Genomic DNA, 21,777 nt, shown 5'->3' on the forward strand with positions numbered 1-21,777 from the left:
GTCTACATTTTTTTCAGAGGACAAATTTCCACAAAATCCATGTGAATTAAGTGTGAACCTCACCATGCTTTTTTAACTGTGAAATGCACAAACGCTTCCGTTGTACATAAGCAGCTCGCCATATAGCTCAATATAGGACTACAAATATTTTTTCGAATATTTTACATAATTTTGCTCATTACCCCCACTCAGGCGCGTACGCAGGATTTTTGAAAGGGGGGGGGGGTTTCGAGCTGATTTTTTTTTTAAATCTCCCGCCAAGTCTCTAAAAAGTGACGAGCGGGGGGGGGAGGTGATGATTTTTTTTCAGCGCTGCAAATAAGACAATAACATTTAAGTGGGGATGGGTATGTAACAGTGCGGTCATGACCCGCGAGCGAGCAGAACTGTTCTCGTTTTGCGTTGAAAACCTAACCTTTTTGTCAAAAGTTTGATGGTATCATAGTCGATGCTACATGTCCTTCGGATCGTAGCACTCATGATATGGCCAACCGCGTAGCCAGGATTTCATTTTGGAGGGGGCGGTAAATGCACGCGAAGCGTGCCAACACTTACAGAGCGCGCAAAGCGCGCTCCCTAGGGGGTGGGTGCAGGGAGGGGGAGTTTCCCCCTCCCGCGCGAAGCGCGAAGCTTTTAGTGTTTCATAAATTAAAATGAAAAGGAGCCGTTTCTCTTGTCTCTAGTACCTCCAATTCGGTTGACTATATTGCGATTTTGAACCTTGTTTTCAAAAGTGATTGTAAACGCACAAAAGAGGTATACAATGGAGGAAATTAAAATGATAATAACTCCGCGCGAAGCGCGGAAGCTAAAGTGATTTATCAATTTTTCTTGCCATAAAAAGGGTCCCGAGAAAAGGGTATTCTCAAAGATATATTGAAACTTTCTTTGGAAAGATCAGATTTGATTACAAACAATTTAGCATCAGTGCATATTTTTAACTCGCAAAACAGAGGAGAAGATTGGTAGAGGAAGATATTCCTCCCCGCGATGAGCAATGAAACTCTGAAATTTCAAAGGGCAGACGTTTCATCAAATGTAGATATCTCTAATACCCAATCGTCTCTAATTCAATTGATTTTCTAAGATTATTGAACTTCATTACAAGGAAAATAGTGCGCATAAAGTTGAAACTTCTGTGATTTATTGAAATTATCTATCTATATAATAAAGGATGATTAATTTTTTTTTACTTATCCTGAAGCGCTTCATTTTGAATATAAAGAAACTTAAGTGTCATTCAAAATTTCAAACTGAGGGCGCAAAACAGGACAGGAGATGAATGTATACAGGGAAATGACATGAAGTTTAATACAATTTGATAAAAAAATATTGTACTTTTTTATTTAATACGACACGAATTCCATACCTTCCTCTTTTTAAATTAGGAACCTGTTTGCCCCCAAATTATGGTTGTTTATAGTAATGAGCTGAAAAGCGGGAGAAGCTGACTTTATGGAGGTGACGGCAGAAACTGATATAAAGATTTTACCCGCTCGGAGCCGACCAGACCAGAAGTTGCGCGATCAATTGAAAAAAAAGATAACTTCATACATTTACTTCGGCCTAACCTTTACTCAAATTCATGCCCTAATGTATACAATTTTAACTTTAACTGGCAAGAAGCACATAGCTGAGGTGGAAAAACAGGGTTAGAGAAAAGGTGGGGGAACAATGGAGAACTTCAATATTGTCATTTAACCGCGCGCAGCGCGGAAGCAAAATTCATATATGAATTTAAAGCAAGAAGAGTGAAGGAGTTTCTCTTTTGAGAAAAAAATAAAGAATAAATAGAAAAAACACAAAGCTATAATACCTTTCTTCCCTTTCCTTCCTTCCCTTTTCATTTTCTCCTCTCCTTTTTTCCCTTCTTTTTTTTTCTTTTTGGGGACGTTTTTTGGGGGCGACCGCCCCCCCCTGGCTACGCGCCTGGATATGGCCTTGATCAGAACACTAGAAACTTGAGAAATGTCATGAATAATTACGAGCGAGCGGAGCAAGCGAGCCGAAATGTTTGCGTTTTTCCGTCAAAACATAAAATTCTTCTCAATAGCTTGTTGGTAATGATTACATATTAGTTGATGATACATGTCCTTCTACTCGTAAGTCTCATGATATGGCCTTGATCAAGAGACTAGAAACTTAAGAAATTTCATAAATGATTACGAGCGAGCGGAGTGAGCGAGCCGAAATTTTCGCGTTTTCCCGTCAAAACATACATTTCTTGTCAATAGTTTGTTAGTAAATCAAGTATTAGTCGATGCTACATGTCCTTCTATTCGTAACACTCATAATACGGCCTTGAACAGGAGACTAGATACTTGTGGAATTTCATAAATTATTACGAGCGAGCGGAGCGAGCTAACCGACATTTTAGCGTTTTCCGTCATTTTGGTTTTCATATTGGTAAAACATATTTTGTAAGAAAACGTATGTCTTTGTCTTGGTTCACTTGTATTCATAAGTATACATCATGATAATCATGTATGGCCTTGTTAATGGCGATACCGTGATCATGTCGGCGACATGCGGAAATAAAAGATATAATAAAATGGAGCGAGCGAAGCGAGCGGAAATTTTTTCTGTGTTTTTCGTCGGAAACATTAGATTCTGTTCATTATTGCTGTCATATACATTATTGGGTAGGGGAACTGTCCGTAACCAGACCAAGGAGTTATCAGGCGCTTGCCCGATAACTCCTTGACCAGACCGATCTCTGGGGAGACAAGCAAAAAAAAAAAAAAAAAAAAAAAAAAAAAAAAAAAGGGGGGGGTTTGAACCCCCGAACCCCCCCCCCTTGCGTACGCGCCTGGCCCCACTATTCTCAAAATATCATAATACTCACCAATTGCCTCATTGATATTCATTATTATGTTAGTTTGATTTAAAAAAAAAAAATCCCTTAACTTTTTAGATCTGGTCTACAGTCTACACTCAAAAAACATTCGTCGGGGCTACTTTACACAAATTACTGCCTAAAATTCTGCTACATTGGATAAGCTTTAACATTGCAATGAATGAAGAATTTCCAGGGCTCCTAATTTATTGATTTTTAGGGCTCTTTTGAACATTTTGGGGGCTATCGCCCTCATAGCCCCCGTTTAACCCCTCCCCCTGCTGTCAGAGTGACACACAGTTATCCTTTAATTCACGCATATCATTTTATTATCAAGGTTTGCCATCTGTTTTCGACATTTCCTTGAAATTGTGTTGATTTGATTATTTAAATAGCCAAGACTTGTTTTGTATACACGGGGCGAACAGACGGCATCGGGCAAAATGTCTAGAAAGTGGCAAGCGAGCACCAAAAAAAAATTACATTCTTATTACAAAAATCCAATTTGTGATAGATTTTGACATACTAATATTCAAAAAATGATTACACCCTTAATTCTGTCTTTCCTTTTTTCTTTTTTAGTGGTCATGATAAATTTAGGAGGGCAAGAGCCGCCCCACCCCCATTCATCTGTATGCGACTGTTGGAAACTATATATCAAGAAAATGAAAAGTGTGCATATGGGGTCAAACGTTAATGATACATGAAACAGAATTTGTAAAAATTGCATATTGGGCGTCTGAGAATATGATATTTTCGCTAAAACATTAGGCCTTAATTATAAACACTGATGACTCCGTTAAAGTAGCATATAGCCGTGCGCAGAAGTCAAAAATTGGCTAGAGTGAGGCACTACAATACAGCGGTGAGGACGACCGCCCGTTGAAATAGGAGATAGGTGCTTCAGCCCCCATCATCTTTTTCTTTCAATAATTGTTTACATTGAAACATATCAAATGACTCTGATTTTCTTTATGGTCAGCCCCCCCCCCCCCCTTATTCTGCGGGCCTTGCTAAACATATGATTTTTCAACTTCAGTGAAAAAAAATAGAAAAGATCGAGGAAGAGGAAGAGAGAAAGGGAATTGTTTGAAAAAAACTCGGAGGGGTCTGACCGGGTCGGCGCTTGTAGCCATATAACTCGAAGGTGACATCACCCTTGTCCCCCCCCCATTTGATATCAAGTAGGTATCAACCAATAATATTGTTAAATGTACAAAAAATAAATAAATCTTCAAAAACGAAGGTCTATATATATATATATATAGACCTCGGACATTGGTGGCACCAGGACTTTGAAAGTGGGGATCGGGCCCGGGAAGTGCATGCATGGAGGGCAAAAGGGAAATGTTTAGGGCAAGGGTTACCTTTATCGGGGCTTTGGGTGGGGTTGTATTGTATCCTCCTTTTTTTTATTGTACCCCGCTTAGCTAACTCTTTTCATCTCTGACTTCGGGCTCAAGGCCCAGTAGATCCAAGACTGCATGGACTGACTCGATCAGGGTGGCCTATGTGTATTTTGGTGGAGTTTTGTGGATCTTTTGTTACAAAAAGTGGGGGAGGGGCAGATATGGCGGATGGAGCTTCAAATTCAAATTCACCTCAATTCCTGTCAATTATACAGCAGCCCGGAGCCAGTGAATGGGAGTGGTGATTTTTTTTACTAGTCTGCAGGCACAGACCCTCGTTTTTCGCAATTCGCATAGTGCATAAAACAGAGTCTGAATGAGTGAGTCTAGATACACTATGCTATGACTGGCTCTGCACATCAGACACGAGTCTTTGGAGTCTAGTCTAATTCACTCTAGACCTGTTATTGGTTGAGTCAAATGTGATTCTGTTCCTGAAGAATATTTTTTTACCTATTTCCGGAAAGCATATAACAGGGGCGGATCCAGCTTCCGCCAATAGGGGGGGGGGTCCGATTTTTTTCACTATTTTCCCCGATCGGCTGCTCGAAGTTGATGTCCTAGTGGCATAATGAGCCTAAAAATTGAGGGGGCTTGATATGACGTATTGTGTAAAATTAAAAAGAGTTGCGAGCAATTTTTTTTTATCACAAAAATCCAAGATCGTAATAGATTTTGACATGATATTTGAAAAATAGTATCAAATAAAACAACCTAAAAGTGTAATAATCTCATAAGCCCTATTTATATAGTGCGAGGGCGAAGCGCGAGCTAATTTTTTTTGAAATTTCATGTATTTTGTCCTGGGGGAATGGAAATCCCCAAATGACAACACTGATTTCAATACTACCGCAATTCCATAAGATAATGTGCTATTTGCAAACGCTTGATAACGAACGAGCTATCGCAGGGGCTCGAGTCAGCAAGGGCAGAGAGGAATCAAATGGGTTTAACGGCGCCTAGCTGGCTATCAGCGGGAAAGCTTCGGGTATAGATCAACTCAAGCCTCCGTACTCATTGCTTGGCGAAGTGAATCAATCATGGCGGCACAGCAGATATTTAGGGTTGGAGTTTCCTGCTCCAACGCCAATTTGGCCGTGATGAGACAGACTTTTTTGGTCGGAGCCACTTTAAAAGGATCATGTTCGGTGCATTTAAATGTAAGCATGAACTAATATGGTATATGCATGAATGTTGTTTGTTCTTCAAAAATTCCCAGACAGAGAGTGTTGCCTGTTGAGTGTTGTTCATTCATGTTGAGTGTTGTTGGAATGAAATAAAAATCAATAAATTGTGAATATGATATATGATGGGGGGACCTAACGCTAAGCACTTTGATAAAAACTGTTAATTTTAATATTTGAACAAATTATCTTTCACTAATAAATATTCTAAAGATCATAAACCAAGGCAAGAAGAAAATATCACAAAACTCACAAATACGAAAATCTCGCCGTTTCCCTAACACCTCTTTAATTTTGCCGCCCTATGTAGAAGGGGTCCTAAAGCTACGCACTCAATTTATCATGCAAAAAAATGAATTTCCTGTGCTTCAAATAATGAAATAAGTTGAAATATAGGAAAAAATAAATTGAAGTGAATGTATGGTTGGAACTACCCCTTATCGACCACCTAATCTTCTAAGCATTGTATCTACGAAAATATTCATCAATTTTACCCAGTTTTCATCTCATTTGAGCAGAAAATTGAGCAGATCAGATTCCCATGTTTCTCACGGCGACTCCGATTCAATCAGCGTATATATCGACGAACAACGAATGCGACGATTTTACATTTGCTCATTTGCACCCATCTTTTGAAACCGACCACCCGCGATACACTAAGTTTACGGCCTATTCTTGTCGCGGTGGCGAAGTATTTTGACTCTTCCAAATCAGTTCTGTGATGTCAACATGCTAAATGATCGTCTCACTACTTCCATTGCGAGCTCCGGCACATGATTCGACGATTGACGACGGATACTTGTTCTAAAGCCGTTTCCTATCGGATTTCTTGGTTTTTCAGCGGGGTTTGGGTCTGGTCAATACAATTTTGATTAATTCTACTAAATATTTACTTTTTGTTGCTTTTTTTTCTCGTAAAATCGATTCTTACCGTTTCTATGGACACTGCGCCTACTCTCCTGCGCGTATCGTTTGTAATACGCAATAATTTTAACGCGCGCAAGGTGGTCGGTTTCAAAAGAGGTGGTCGATATGTAGTAGTCTCACCATATGGCAGTGAGTCCAAACTTCGCGCGTGTCCAAACTTCGTGGACGGTCATTATCTCCAAAAAATCTGACATCATCAATGTGAAAAGCGACCTAAAATTACCCTTCGCTGAAAGTTTCTTTAGGATTAGTCCAGTATTCATGAAAATATTGGCAAAAGATCGGCAAAATTTTCACCGTCAGCGCCCGTTTTGAAGAAAGCAACAAGCATCACGACATCACCATTTTACAAGCAGAAATCATAAAAAATGTGAGTTAAATGTGGTACTAACCGATTCCATAGCATTTTGCCATCAATCAGATATAAATATTTCACTTTTTGAGCTTGAGTCTTTGTTTAAATCTCCACAAAAGCTTTGGTGCACGAAGTTAGGTCACACTTTTTCTGACGGTTTTCCAGCACAGCCCGCATTCGCCGATCGGAATAGAATTTTGAGATCGCGATACCGGCGAAACCCCGTGACCTACTTTACATTTTCGTCCATGATTTTATAGTTTACGATCTTGCCGTCAATGTGGTAACTATTTCTTGAATTGGTTTTGTATAAATTATCAATAATTTGTGGACAAAATTAAGCCTGATGAATATTTTTGAAAAGTGCGCGAAGTTTGGACACCCCATCATAACTCCCAAATTCCAAAAAAGGCAGAGTTGTGGATTTTCTCCACATTTAGAGATTAACTGCAGCATATTTGTATAACAAATTGAATAATGGGAATCTTTCGGAATTCTGCAGTAACAATTCCACACACAGTGTAGAGAGTGCGCATTTGCCATTGAAAAGTGCATGCTCGATGATGAGTGGTGCGTTGCTTTTAGGACCTGCACAGCTTTAGGACCCCCTAGGCCCTACCATATATGATCTAGCCTATATAGAACATATATGATGGAGGAGTGGAAATACAAAATATGGTGGAAAGAGTTCCATATGCACCCCCACCAAAAATAACAAGATTGTCGAGACTTCCGGTTGGTTCACTTTAGATTTTTCTATCATTTTTTTTTAACTGTTGCTTACCATATTTGGGACTCGAACTCACCTCGTTTTATCTGCAGTCATGACCTTTCCCGCTATGCTAGCGAGAAGCACTGATACCGGAAGGGGTATTTTAATGATTATCAGCCGATAGTTTGACTAGTCTTGACTCACAGACCCTTACTGACTAAATAAACCGATGTCTATGGACAATTACACGCACTAGATCCTGCTCAAAATTTGACGGAATAAAGCCATATTTTGGTATGTATTTTCACTCCCCCATCATATATGTTCTATATTAGGGTTAGATATATTATTCTGAACCTTCTCCATGTTTTTATTTTCAAATTTAGTTGGGGGTGCATATGGAACTCTTACCAATATGGCTTTATTTCGTCAAATTTTGAGCAGGATCGAGTGCGTATAATTTTAGATTGAATATCAACTTCATGATAATTATTAAAATGTGTGCAAATCATGGTTGCCCCATCATACAAGAATTAGATCAGTAGGGCCTAATACCCTAAACTATGTCTACCAGTACGGACGGTAAAGTTCTCCAAGATTAAGTCTGCACAGTGCCCCTTGCCTGCAATTGATACTAATTATAATTACTAGCCATAGCATTTATTCCATTCAAATTAGGCATGAAATAGTCAATTTCGACAAGAAAATTGATTAAATATTCGCTTGGTCTCGCAGATTTAATGGTGGCTAGGCATTTTTAATGATTTTGCCCAACAGTTTTTCTCAGCAGCAGCCAAGGTAATAGAATTAGATCTTTTAGAACATCTAGGTTGCATGTGAGCTTAGAATGTGAATATTAAAGGGGAAGTTCACCCTGAAGAAAACTTTGTTGTAAAAATAGCAGAAAAAGTAGTAAAAAATATTGGTGAAGGTTTGAGGAAAATCCATTAAAGAGTAAGAAAGTTATTAGAGTTCAAAATTTTGGATTTGTGACGTCATAAACGAGCAGCTGCCTCATGTGTTATATAATATAAAATGTATGAATTTCAAATTTTGTATGGTTCCTGATGACTTAATTTTGTTTTCTTTTCATGATCGGGTATGAAATGATTTGTCTATTGATATACAAAAGTTACAGTGAAAACCATTTTCAATTTTCTGAGAAAATGACATTTCATCGATTTTTTACCATTCGCTATGTAGGAATGCTGCTCGCATATGACGTTACAAATCAAATAATTGAAATTCTAATAACTTCTTAATTATTTGATGAATTTTTCTCAAACCTTCGGCAATATTTTTTATTATTTTTTCTGCTATTTTTACAATAAACTTTTTGTCAAGGTGAACTTCCCCTTTAAGTGTGTTGATAGACGAGCAGGGAGTGATGAACTAAGTCTTGTCATTTAATTTCCTTTATCATGTTTATAATTCCCATTACTCTTTCAGCAACCTTCTCGAAACAGAGGCACAGATAGCATTCTCGGCAACTTCTTCGGCTACAAATTCTTTGATCGGTTCGATGAACGGAGCAAGATTGTTGTGCTAGATGGCAACATCGGTGCCGGGAAGACCAAACTGGCCAAGGGACTAGCCGACCAGCTTGGGATGAAATACATGAAGGAGGCTACCATTCATTATTTTGATGAGAAAGAACTTGGAGAAGGAAAGAAATATGATGACAAATTCATGGGTAAGACATTGAACATGCTGTTTCAAATGTTTTTTTTTTTCTCTTTGAATTTGGAATAAATACATTGAAGAGAATTTCTTTCCTTTTATAGTAGTATTTACTTTTCTTTTTTTAATAGTTACCAGTATTTTATTGATGTGGTATAGAATGCACTCATTCAATGAACAAGGTTATAATATAACCTTGTTCTCAGTTATATCTCCATGTGTGGCAAAATAAGGGTGGCAATGTTTGGCTTATTTTCTCTTTTTCTTTGGGGCAAATGCTTGATTTTTTTACACTGACAGTTTCCATTACACCTATTTTTCATACTACTTGGCTCTTATTTAAATTTGATTCTTTAAATTATTTTTTTTCTTAATTAAATATAGAGATCAAAAAATGAAAATTTTCTTGCCATATTACTTTCCACCAATAGAGGGCGTACACAAAAATATGCCCAAAATTCAAGTTCTTGAGCGCTCTGGTGAATACAAAAATTATTCCCAAGTTACTAATGAAAAATAAATTGCAACTGTATGAAAATTAGTAATTTTGGTCACAAAAGTGATATTTTAATGATTTTTTAAAGTGCGTGCTATGTACAGCATTGGCATACCATAGTCCTACCTGTAGATTCACCACAGGCAGGGTGGTAGCAGTGAACAAGTGATAGAATGTACTTCATTATGCTGTATTTTTTGTAATAATTCATCAAACATATTTTTAACTATTGTAATATTAATGTACATCTTAAGAACATTTTAACAAGGAGGAAGGTAGGTTATACAAATGCAAGAATAGGAATCTTATTATTACTATTGAAACTGAAAACGATTCATGGTACATGTACATTAATGTTCAACAGACTTTATTTTGCACACATTTTGTGTACATGTGATTTTTTCCCTGTTCACTAAGTTTTGTGTAAACAGGCCCCCGGAACTACATGTACACTGCCAGTCACAATTCTTTGACTACCTGTTTCAACCAGAGAACAATAGATTTGGTCCACTGAATCTATTGTTCTCTGGTTGAAACATTTAGTCAAAGAATTGTGTCTTGTACTGTAACAGATTGGCAGATTTCTGAAATACTTCTGTAGCTCATCTAAATGACTCTGTTTAATGAGAATGAGGGTTAAATTCCATGTTTGTTTCCTTGTCAATACCGTAGGGTCGTGCTCGTTGGAACGCTTCTATGCTGATCCCTTTGCAAAGGACGGGCATTCCTTTCGCTTTCAGCTTGCCATGTATGCAGTTAGGTTCGTCCAGTATGCAGATGCACTACAACATCTCCTAGAAACAGGTATTAAGTCAAGAAAAACCTTATTCTTGAATGAGAGACTGTTGGAATGTGGAATTACATATAGGATATGATAAGTAGGATCAACTTGCTCTGTTTAAAAATATATTCTACAATTTGTGATATTGGCCTAATCGGAGCATTGATTATAATTACTGCAATAGAATTTAAAATTAAAGTTTAATTTAAAACTTAATTACCAAAATACCAAGAATTAGACTTTCGCACCGATACAGTAATATTGGGTGTGCAAGAGTGCATGTGATGTCTTTCAAAATAGAAGACCAAGAAATGCTAATGTCTGTTAATCAAGTGTGGGAGCCTGTACATTATAAACTTTAAAATGACTGGATACATCAAGGCTCCACATTAACTTTTTTTGGTGGTGGCCCGTTCGGGCCACCAAAACCTTCAAATAATTTTTTTTGGTGGCCCATTAGTAAAGTTTGGTGGCCCGAAAAATATAAAGAAAAACATCAATTAAAAATGAATAAAACAAACTGAAATATTCTGCAGTCACTACCACGTACCATTATTCTTTGTACATCTTGTATGTAAATCGTTCTTGCTGTTATTTTACTTTGCTTATTTTGTGGTAATATATAAATTGTTCTACAATGTATCATTGTGAATATGAAATGATTGAAAGAGAATAAAAGAATTGTGTTGCTCCCAGGTTGTGTGGACTTTTAATCTCTGTATAGACACACACTCATAATGGTAAAGTAAATAAATAGTGCATATAGCAAACTCAGATTGATTTACAAAACAATGATTTTTCCTTCCTTTTTGATCGTAAAACCTAGATTATGCAGGCCCCAAATCCAGTTTATTTTCTCTTTTCAAGCATATTATAGCAGGAGAAAATCACAGAAAATATGCTGCAGAATTAGAACAATGTATAAAAGGGGGAAATGAACAAAAATAATTTTTAGAATAGTATATTGAAAAAAAAAGCAAAAATTGTAAAAATGAATAAGTGAAATAAGACAAAAAAATGAAGTAAGAAAAAACAAAGAACAGGAAAAAAAAATGAGAAAAAAAAAAGAAAATGTAAGAAAAATGAATAAGACAAAATTATCAGAAAAAATGGGGAAAATTATTATTATTCAGTAGAAACATGTTCTTTAATCAGGCATATTCAATGGGAAGGGGTATAAATGGTTTAATCACTGTAAAAAAAATGACAGAAAAAAATAAGAAACCGGCAAGTTATCTGGAAAAAACAGTGAGAATATTCCTTCCCTATATTTGACAAAATGATGGAAAAAATTCACATTTCATATCAATAAAATGCCTTCCCAAAGTATTTACTTCCTTAAGAGTGGTTTAAGAAGTCATTTATAAACAAGAAAGAAAGAAGCTGTCTATTCAAGACAGCTTCGAAAATAAACCAAATATCAACATACATACAAATGCACATGTGGGACTGTGATGTACTCACCTATGTGTATTAATGCATTTGGAAATCGGTCTTTTTGAGTCAAAAGAGAGGTCATAATTCCTCCTTTTAATGCTTGCAAATTATCAGGTTTCAGTAATATGGATTGTAGAAGGGCATTTCATTGGTGTAAAATGTGACTTTGACGTAGATTTTCAAAGTTCTGGGGAAGATTTCTTAGCAGTAACATTTCGCATCGCAGCTCCCTGAGTCTGAATAGTCTGCTAGTGCACAGCCACCTGCAGTGGTTTCATGCATGCAAAGCTCAGCCAGACAGCCGGCACGGCCGGCTGAATAATAGTTACTGTATGCTAGCGGTAGGCCTACATACTGTCATGACTGCAATCTGTGTGTGTGTGTATTTGTGTGTAGATTAACAAAAAAGGCGCATTACGAATTGACTTGCAATTTTAACTGTAGAAAGTTGATAAACGCATGCAAATACGGGAGAAAAATTGCGCTACTTTGAAAATTATTGGTTGCCCGATTCGGGCCACCAAAACTTAACATTTTTCAATAATGGTTGCCCGAGATGAATTTTTGGTGGCCCCGGGCCACCGGGCCACCGCTAATGTCGAGCCTTGGATACATGTACATGTACCAGGTACATGTTAATTCTCTAAATATGCCTTGACAAATTAAATTCACATCCTACTGTGTCAGGGAAATGTGATTCTTTAAGGACAACATTTTTTAAATTTTCCCCGAAAGAGGGAGAGTCAGTTTTATAATACCTACAGTCACATGTCATTCAAGGCTATTTTTCTAACAAGTGAAATATTTTCTGTCTGTCGATATCTTTGATTTTAGGTCGTTCTGTTCGGTATTTGATGGTGACGTGTTTTTTAAAGTCATTTACAAAGTTGACTTTATTTATTTTATTGTGTTCATTCTTTTCCCCCTACCTTCAGGTCAAGGTGTGGTGTTAGAAAGATCAGTGTATAGTGACAGTGTCTTCATGGAAGCCATGTTCAAAATGGGCTACTTCAGAAGAGAATGTGAGTTAGATTCTGTAAAAGTTCAAGTCCTTTGCTAAACCTTAATAGTTGACATTGTAAGTTAATGATTTTTCAGAATAAGACACGAACGAAATACTGACAATATGTCTTCTCTTCAAATTTCTTTTATGATTTTCATTATTATCATTGCCACCTTGATCTTTATTATCATTACCATCCTCTTCAGCAATGTTATGATTATGATCATCATGATCATAATCATCACTATCATCATCACCACCACCATCACCATTATCACCACCACCACCATCATCAAAATCATCACCATTATCACCACCACCATCATCAAAATCATCATCATCAACACCATCACCATCAAAATCATCATCAACACCACCACCATCATTATCATCACCTTCATCATAATCATCCTCATCTTTCCATGGATATACTGTACATCTCTCTAGACTTCTGAAGTGATTTTGACAAGTTGCCATTTGTTAAGTAATTTGATACTTGCCATTTGTTAACTGTTACCATCTCTTGATTTCAATTCATCAGGTTACGACTACTATAATGAAGTTCAAAAGATCTCCCTGTACCGTCTCAAACCGCCTCACTGCGTCATCTACATGGACACACCCGTTTCAGATCTTATTGACAGTGTCAAGTCTAGAGGTTTGGTGAGTAGACAAAGCTTGGATTGATGGGGAGGGGGGGGGCTGGCAGAATTGGCAAGGGAGGGGTTAGTTGTTTAATCCAATGATCAGTGAAGTTTAATACCCAGTGTCACCACCCAGCTCAAACCCACAGGAACTAGAAAGTCAAAGGGAAGATTCTCGAATTGGGGCTTCAAACACGGGCATCATGGCATGCAGATGGGGGATGGCTTTGGGGACCATTGACCACCCCCCCTCCCCCCCAAAAAAAAATAATAATAAATGAATGAATAAATGAGAAAAATTCATTTATTTATTTATTCATTCATTTATTTATTTATTTATGAGTTTCACAACTAAGAAAGGGAAAGGAAAAGGGTAAAAGAAATTACTTTCTGATTATTATGCCTAAATCTATCACAAAAAAATTCATTGGCGTCTGAGCGAAGTTGAAAGTGGGGGAAAAGGGCACTATCTTAAAAGAGAATAAAAATGACCTACCCTACCCCACTCGAGTTTTTTCCTTCATAAGTAGTTACATATAGAAATGAAAATATTGTTTTCTTGTTACCTACCAATGATGCTGTTTATTGCAAATGCTGGTTTTTCCTATCGGCAACAGCCTCATATTCCTGCGAGATAATTATATGTGCAATTTTATCAATTTGAAATGTGTTTTTTCCAGAATCATTAAATGGGAATAGTAAATTAAGAGGCTTTAATAGCCTCTTAATTTACTAATTAACAAATTAAATGGGAATACTTGTTCCAAATGAAAGGGATGCCATCAGATCATTAACGAATTACACAACACATAAAATGGGTCCTTCTCAAGTGAAAGGGGCGCAGTATTTGTTGTTGTGGGGGCATTTTTCTTGTGTCTAAAGGGCACTTTTTCAGTGCTTCAAAAAGTGTGTGGGGGGCACTGTGTTTTGCCAGTGGCTTCAAATATGAGAAATTTGAAAATGGACCGACTCTGAGAATGTTATGTTACAGGATAGGCGTACATTACAGGGGCGGATCCAGGATTTTGAAATAGGGGGGGCGCCAGCGGCGAGGGAGCGAAGCGACCGAGTGGGGGGAGGGGGGATACCCCCCTCCCACGGCAAGGACTTTTTCAAAAAATCATGTCCAAAAGTTGTATTTTGAGAGCATAATTTCTACTTTTTAACAATACACAATGTGTCCTCTGGACGTTTTTCCCCAGCACGAAAGTATTTTTATTCTCCCCCCCCCCCCCCGTCACATGAAATCTTCGCTCCTTACGCTGACATATAGCTGCCTATACACAGCAAACGCGGAGTGGGGTCGACTGGTGATTGAGAATATACAATTTTGCTCCTTGATAATTCGTTGGAATGATTGCTTCGGCGAAACTTAGTTGGGGCGCCCTGGATAATATTCCTCTGAATCTACCAGAAAGTGTAAAAGTTAGTTTACATTAAATACAAATATGTCTGACCTATACATTTCAGTGAAAACGTACATGACCAAGGCAGAATGATAATGCTGCACACGTGGCGCCCGATATAGGGCTTCATCTTTGAGTGAAGAATAATCTCGGGGATAGACATTATCATTCGCATCGTTGACACTTTCTCTCGCGATCTGTTACTTACAATTTACATGTATTTGCCATAAAGACGGACAAACGCATGTTACAAAAAACACAAAATTTCGGGAAAAAATGATATCCAATCCAACATCTTCACACTGGTCACTGCACTGCAACTCCCGATTACAAGTGGTGCAACTTTCCAACCAATCTACTTGAGCGCCCTGGAATTCCGGAATTTACATATTGCAATACAGTATGACAGAGGTGCATTTGTGCGAACACAAAGGCCATGAGCGTAAGTTAAAATATAGTTTTGACTAGATCTAGCCCTTGAAATTGACTACATTGTACCAATCCAGTAAATATAACCATCCAAAAAAAAAAAAAAATCCGGCGAAAATAGGGGGGGTGCGCGCCCGGGGCGCCCCCCTCTGGATCCGCCACTGCATTATGCACCTATTACCTCATTGCTTTTACATGTACATGTACAGTCAAAACTTCAATATAACTGTTTGGCAAGTTAGCTTTAATAGAATGCTTGGATTATTTTTCCGTACTTCTGGAGTGGTGTCTCATTCAATCCTTCAAAGCAATGTATGTGTACATTCCATGTTCCAGGCTTAAATCAGATGACATGTTCATACATTCCAAAAGTTATTTTCAATGATTGCAGTGAATACAGTAGCACATTTGTCAATGCATCGTTAAGATAACCCCATACCTGCAAATGCTAACATTTGAGGCTTTCCATTTGTTCTCTTTCACTCCATCTCCATCCCTCTCTCCGTTTCCTTTTTCTTTTCTTCTCTGTTCTATTTCTATTTTGTTCTCTCTCTCTCTCTTTCTCTCTCTTGTCCTCTTGTCTTTATCCTGCTTATATTTTCCCCATTACTACTACATGTACCATCCGATCTCTTTCTGTCTACCAATTTCATTTTCTTATCTTTTACCCCATTGCATTTTCATGTTTACATTTCTTTTTATGCATGTTCAAATGTCAAATTTCCATTCTATTTTGACCACGTTTTCTTTATTGTTTCATTTGGTATGTATATTTTGTTCTATTGTTTTGCCTCTATATCTCTGTAATCCATCATCCTTCTACTACTGTTCGTCAATCATTTGCTGTGCTGCTGCTCTGTAATTTACATCATATGCACATTACCTATATGTCCTGTGGCTTCATTCCTGCTTTTGTTTTTTCTTGATTACTCTTTTGAATTTTGATTTGGGGTACTTTACACCCTTTTTGTTTATGTGGTGCTCTGTTCACGTTTCCGTTTTTTGTCTTTGTACCTGCCCTGCCCCTGTGCCTTGCCCTGTTTGCTCTATCCCCTTCTCCACTTGCGTTGCCCACACCTGTCTCTCCCTCCCACTTTCGATCCTTTTTCCATCTTTTCTCCTCTCTTTCCTCTCCTCTATCTGCTACTCTCCCCTCCCCTACCCTTTTTTCCCTGTCCCACTGCTCTCCTCTCTCTCCTCCCTTCTCTCTTCTTCCTCCTCATCTCTTGCTCAATTCAATGAAGGAATACGAGCAGAACATCCCTGTTGAATACCTTGAAGCATTAGAGGAAGAATACAAACACAAGTTCCTACCAGCTATGCAGGAGACTTCAGAGGTCATGGTCTATGACAAGAATGCTCCTCGCGATGTAGAAAGGGTAAGGTCACACCCACTGTCCCCATACCCCACCCCACCCCCACCACCCTAATGATAATATTGAAATGATATACAGATAAGAAAAAAGAAAATAAAACAAGATTTAATGAATGAACGAACAAACGAACGGCCAACCAACAACAACAATTGAATAAATAAACAAATGATAAATAATTTTTTTTTAAATGTTCGAAAATAAGTATGGTTCATGGGCATTAAGTCCTTGCCAAAACATTTGCATCATAAACATTTTGTTGATCTTCAGAATTTCTCAAAATTATTGGCCATTTTGGAACTTTTTTTATTTCTAAGAAAAGTGATCAAATTTGTGCAGAGTTAGCAGACCCTTGTAGCAACAAAAAAAAAATCCATGATGAAATTTAACTGTTATGAATCAACTCTTTTTTCACAGTTTTTGTTATACCCAGACAATTTTAATGTTTATTTCTTTATCACTACGAGCAGTGATTTGAAAAAGGGCCAGATCATCTGGCCTAATAACCACCCTGAAAAATTTGTAAACTAATTTCGGCATTACTCCTATGTGTCTAAGATCGCATGCTCGATCTGTAATGAAAACGTGCAATGAAAGTATTATACTCCGGATTAAATCTGGTCCATAAAACCTGTCTCGTTTTTCGCATTCATTTTCTATAATATTCTCTCTCTCTTTCTGTTATTTCTCTCATAGGTGGTAGAAGATTTTGATATGCTTAAGTTTGAGCACCTACCCTGGAATGAGATGACTGATGACAACTTTGACAAGCTTTACAGATTGTAAGTACTTGACCTCGGTTGACCTCTGGGTATTAACTTGACCTTCAATTACCTTTGACCTATGTTCTTAGAAAAGCCTGACATACGTATTTTCCATACTTGCCCGAACTGCAGATCAATTTCTTTCTCTTTTTTTTTTGCATTGAGTATGTTCACTTCACAGTTAAGTGTAAAATTGTAATCTATTGTAAGAATTGCAATTAATTTAGTATCTAAAATTGACTCACAATGGATTCCAAGTTTTATGTAAAGCTCCCTATGACAGTTCTATATCTGAATAAATTGACATTCCACGAAACGAATAACCATCTGAGTCGCAACAAGTTTTTAGACTAGAATAAGCAAAGCATATATGCGTCTTTTTGTTGAATTTCACACGTCAAACAAATTACTGTCATCCAAAAAGATTCAACTTATGTAGGGCCTTTTCACACGAGAATCTTGAATCATCATTGTAATGATGATTGCAATTCGTCTTACGAATCATTGTACCATTCACACGTTCACTCGAAAACTGATTTGAATTTGAATTCCTGAGCGAAGGCAGTATTCCGTCCTAGGTGACTTGTCAATCAAATCCAATCAAAGCACTGCATTGCAAAAAAGAAACTGAGATGAGTGCATGACCATTGTATTATCTACGGAAGTGCTTGAAAGGTCACGTAAGCTCCGCCCCTCAAAAGATGTGTTGGAGGTCAACCCTTTCAGACGTAATATTTGTACGTTAATTTGAGTGAAACTTAATTGGAATTCACCTCCGTGGTAGAATTTGAATTCTTGATTGCGATAAGCATTTTTTATTCTATTTTTGTTTCACACGTGCTTAAAAAACGTCATTAGAATTATTTTTCACTGGAATCATTCAAAGTACGATTTTGGTGCCGTGTGAAAGGGCGGGTAGATTCACCTGTATGTAAATAGGCTATTTGTAGTAAAACGATGCTATATTTTTAACTATCCCACAGTGTCCGTGACAAGAGGAGGGTAGCACAGTGCATGTGGATGCCCAAGTACCTCCCTGAGATTACCTTTGGTGCTGAACAGTTCAACGATCTCACTGTTGAGTTTGAAGAGGTAAGATATTCAGGGCCCCATCTTACAAAGAGCTACGATTGATCCGATCCATCGTAACTCTATGGAAATCCATCAGTGTCATAATTTTTTCTACAGGAAATTTGCAAAATGTCCTTTGTAAGCAAAGGAGATTACACCACATTGTCAAAAAATCAATGAACTTATGGTTATACATTCATATCTAGACTTTTTTTTTGAACAAACATGCATTTTATATGTTGACATTGCTGGCTTTCCATATTTGCGATTGATCGGATCAATCGCGACTCTTTGTAAGATGGGACCCTGGTATACACCATGGCTGGATAATAATGATTGTTGGACAGGGTTTACATATGTGAATCCTTTCCAAAAGAAGTTGAAAGACAAATCATGTAACATTGTATATAATTTTAAGTAAGTTTTATGTCGAAGTATAAAATTAAAAGTAGGAGAACTGCATATTCTTTACTGAATGGAATGGATATTATGGCCTGATATTTATGTTTGTCTGATTTGAGACAGAAAACAAAAGAAATATGCAATATAAGCAATTGATACATTTTTTAATCCTACAGAGTTAGACTACAGTCTATTAAACTGGACTTTTAGAATACAGGCCTATCTATTTATTATTGTTTTTCTTTGTATCTTTTATTCATTGATCTTTCTTTCTCTCTATATTTCTCGTCCGTCATAGTCCTAGCCCTCTATCCATACCATCTCACTACCAACCCAGCGGGTGTTTCATAAAGCTGTTCATAAGTTAAGAGCGACTTTAAGAACGACTGGTGATCCTTTCTAGTGGTAAATGGTATATTCATTGGCGATGGTTTAGCGCGTAAGAAAGGATCACCAGTCGTGCTTTACGTCGCTCTTAACTTACGAACAGCTTTATGAAACGGGCCCGTTCTTTTTTTTACTTCCTCTACCTCCTCCCCCCCCATCCTTTCTCATTATCTCTCTCTCATCGTAAACCTGGCTTAAAGGTCAAGTCCACCTCAGAAAAATGTTGATTTGAATCAATAGAGAAAAATCAGACAAGCACAATGCTGAAAATTTCATCAAAATCGGATGTAAAATAAGAAAGTTATGACATTTCAAAGTTTCGCTTATTTTTAACAAAATAGTTATATGAACGAGCCAGTTACATCCAAATGAGAGAGTTGATGTCACTCACTCACTTTTTCTTTTGTTTTTTATTGTTTGAATTATACAATATTTCAATTTTTACGAATTTGATGATTGGGACCTCCTTGCCTGAAGCACAAAATGTTAAAATAATGGAATTCCACGTGTTCAGGGAGGAATGAAACTTCATTTCACATGACAATGACGAGAAAATCAAAATATTTCATATTTCAAACAATAAAAAACAAAAGAAATAGTGAGTGAATGACATCATCAACTCTCTCATTTGGATGTAGCTGGCTCGTTCATATAACTGTTTTGTGAAATGAAGCGAAACTTTGAAATGTCATAACTTTCTTATTTTACATCCGATTTTGATGAAATTTTCAGTGTTATGCTTGTTGAATTTTTCTCTTTTTATTCAAATCAAGTTTTTATTGGGGTGGACTTGTCCTGGCTTAATACTGTCATTGGTAACAAACTTTAAACATAATGAACCAGTACAAATCCTTGTTTTTTATTTCTCTCCACAGAAGCATTCAGTAGGAAAAGGTTATGCACCAGACTTAAATCCGGACCAGCCTTTCTCCAAGCTTTTCTTCAAGTAGAACCTTTGCAATCCATCAAGAAGTCAACCAAGGCCACTATCAAAATGGACACCGAACTTTTTTTTTCTTTGTGTCTTCTTTGAACTACACCAAACACCCTCAATATCATACAATGTAATGGGTGTTATGAGTGACACCAGTCAGTTTTAAAGGACAACACCCTTACATGCTAAGGTTACACCCTGGATTTTGAAATTAACACCAAATAACATTGGAAAAGCAACAAATGTGTTACAACACCACTGGATTTTGAAATGCATGAAACACCTTAGAATAAGCACTGGTGCAAATGTCTAGCGCAGTCTACTTCAATGTATGTACAGCTATGGTGTAATATGTTAAAACCACAACTTTCAGTGTTTACATGGCTTCCTTGGAATCTTTCATTTGATGCTGGTGTTGGTGTGGTGTTCATGGCATGAATCTGGCTGCCTGACATAGCTACAGTTCCAAATGTAGGTTTAGAAAAGAGAAACCCAACACAGTATTGATATCTCAATATTGGCCAAACACCGGCACCATATGTTAGTTACCAAATGTATGTAGCTGCTGTAATTATTTTCTACATTGCAATTGTGACTTTGAGATGAATTGTTGTGCATGTGAATATCCTTTAAAGCCAAATTATGTCAAGGAATCCCAGATATGTGTCTAATTCTGGGTCATTATTTTCACTGTGGAAGATCAGGTATATTGGACGTAAAGCTTGTCAAATGATAATGAAAAGATAGGAAGAAACCGGTCCACTCCATTTTGATAGTGGCCGCTTATTCATTATTTAATGTGTATTTATGAAAGGAAGGTTACGTTCCCATTGCCTTATTCTTAACCCTTCGCAAAGCAAATGAATGCTTGGGTAGATGTAATATTTGTCTGCGTGGGAACATGTAGTAGTACAAGAGACATCACACAGGAGGCCACTACCGTAACCGTCACATGTGATTTCTTAGGCATGCCTGGGTCCCGTTTCATAAAGACTTGTTACAATAAATAAACACACAATTTCTATAGCAAATTTACTATCAGCCAATGAGATTGAAGGATTTCAGTAGCTTTTAACTGTTATTGTGCAATCGTTATTATAACAAGCTTTATGAAATTGGCTCCTGTTCCTTAATACAGATATCATGATATGATTTACCTACATTACATGTATTGCGAATTTCTTGCTTGTGGAATGTGAATAGGGCATTGGGAATAGCTGTTAACAGATCAGTACATTTGCATCACTGCATGGCATGACAAGTCAAACAGATTTGTTGTGGTCCCAAGGGATTTGACTTAGGCAGCTCCTGTACCACCAAGCATTTCAAGGCTAGCAGTTCTGGAGGCTACCCGATGGAATCTGACTGCAGTAGGTTACCGAGTCTCTGCAAATTAACAGCATGCAAGTGTATTATCTGTCGATCTCATCCGTTTGTAAATAAAGGAGTTTTGAGATTTTAAAATGAAGATTAAACACTTCGCTGTAACTCAGACAAGTGTGAGAGAGAAATTAATAAAGCTATTAAAGACTTGCTATGTGGCAGTC

General features: G+C 37.3%; 1 protein-coding gene across 2 annotated transcripts; it reads left to right on the top strand.

Moving 5' to 3' along the window:
* The first annotated feature begins 5,127 nt into the window (after positions 1 to 5,127).
* Positions 5,128 to 20,275, top strand: LOC121426373 (NADH dehydrogenase [ubiquinone] 1 alpha subcomplex subunit 10, mitochondrial-like). 2 transcript variants are annotated; one of them, XM_041622658.1, is made up of 9 exons: positions 5,128 to 5,405; positions 8,873 to 9,116; positions 10,272 to 10,403; positions 12,753 to 12,839; positions 13,362 to 13,483; positions 16,544 to 16,678; positions 17,369 to 17,454; positions 18,420 to 18,528; positions 20,172 to 20,275. In XM_041622658.1, exons 1-9 carry the CDS (start codon positions 5,286 to 5,288, stop codon positions 20,244 to 20,246), a joined length of 1,110 nt encoding a protein of 369 aa, XP_041478592.1. In that variant the 5' UTR covers positions 5,128 to 5,285; the 3' UTR covers positions 20,247 to 20,275. The 2 variants fall into 2 exon arrangements, with proteins under 2 accessions (XP_041478592.1, XP_041478593.1); XM_041622659.1 differs by having other exon boundaries at positions 16,556 to 16,678.
* The last annotated feature ends 1,502 nt before the right edge of the window (positions 20,276 to 21,777 follow it).

This window comes from Lytechinus variegatus, chromosome 13 (assembly GCF_018143015.1).
Source record: "Lytechinus variegatus isolate NC3 chromosome 13, Lvar_3.0, whole genome shotgun sequence".
Classification (NCBI taxonomy): domain Eukaryota; kingdom Metazoa; phylum Echinodermata; class Echinoidea; order Temnopleuroida; family Toxopneustidae; genus Lytechinus; species Lytechinus variegatus.

Coding starts and splice junctions, on each gene's coding strand:
- LOC121426373 (XM_041622658.1), top strand. CDS start 5,286: ATGGCGGCACAGCAGATATTTAGGGTTGGAGTTTCCTGCTCCAACGCC. Junction 5,406..8,872: donor CATGTTCGGTGCATTTAAAT/GTAAGCATGAAC, acceptor TTACTCTTTCAG/CAACCTTCTCGAAACAGAGG. Junction 12,840..13,361: donor GGGCTACTTCAGAAGAGAAT/GTGAGTTAGATT, acceptor TCAATTCATCAG/GTTACGACTACTATAATGAA.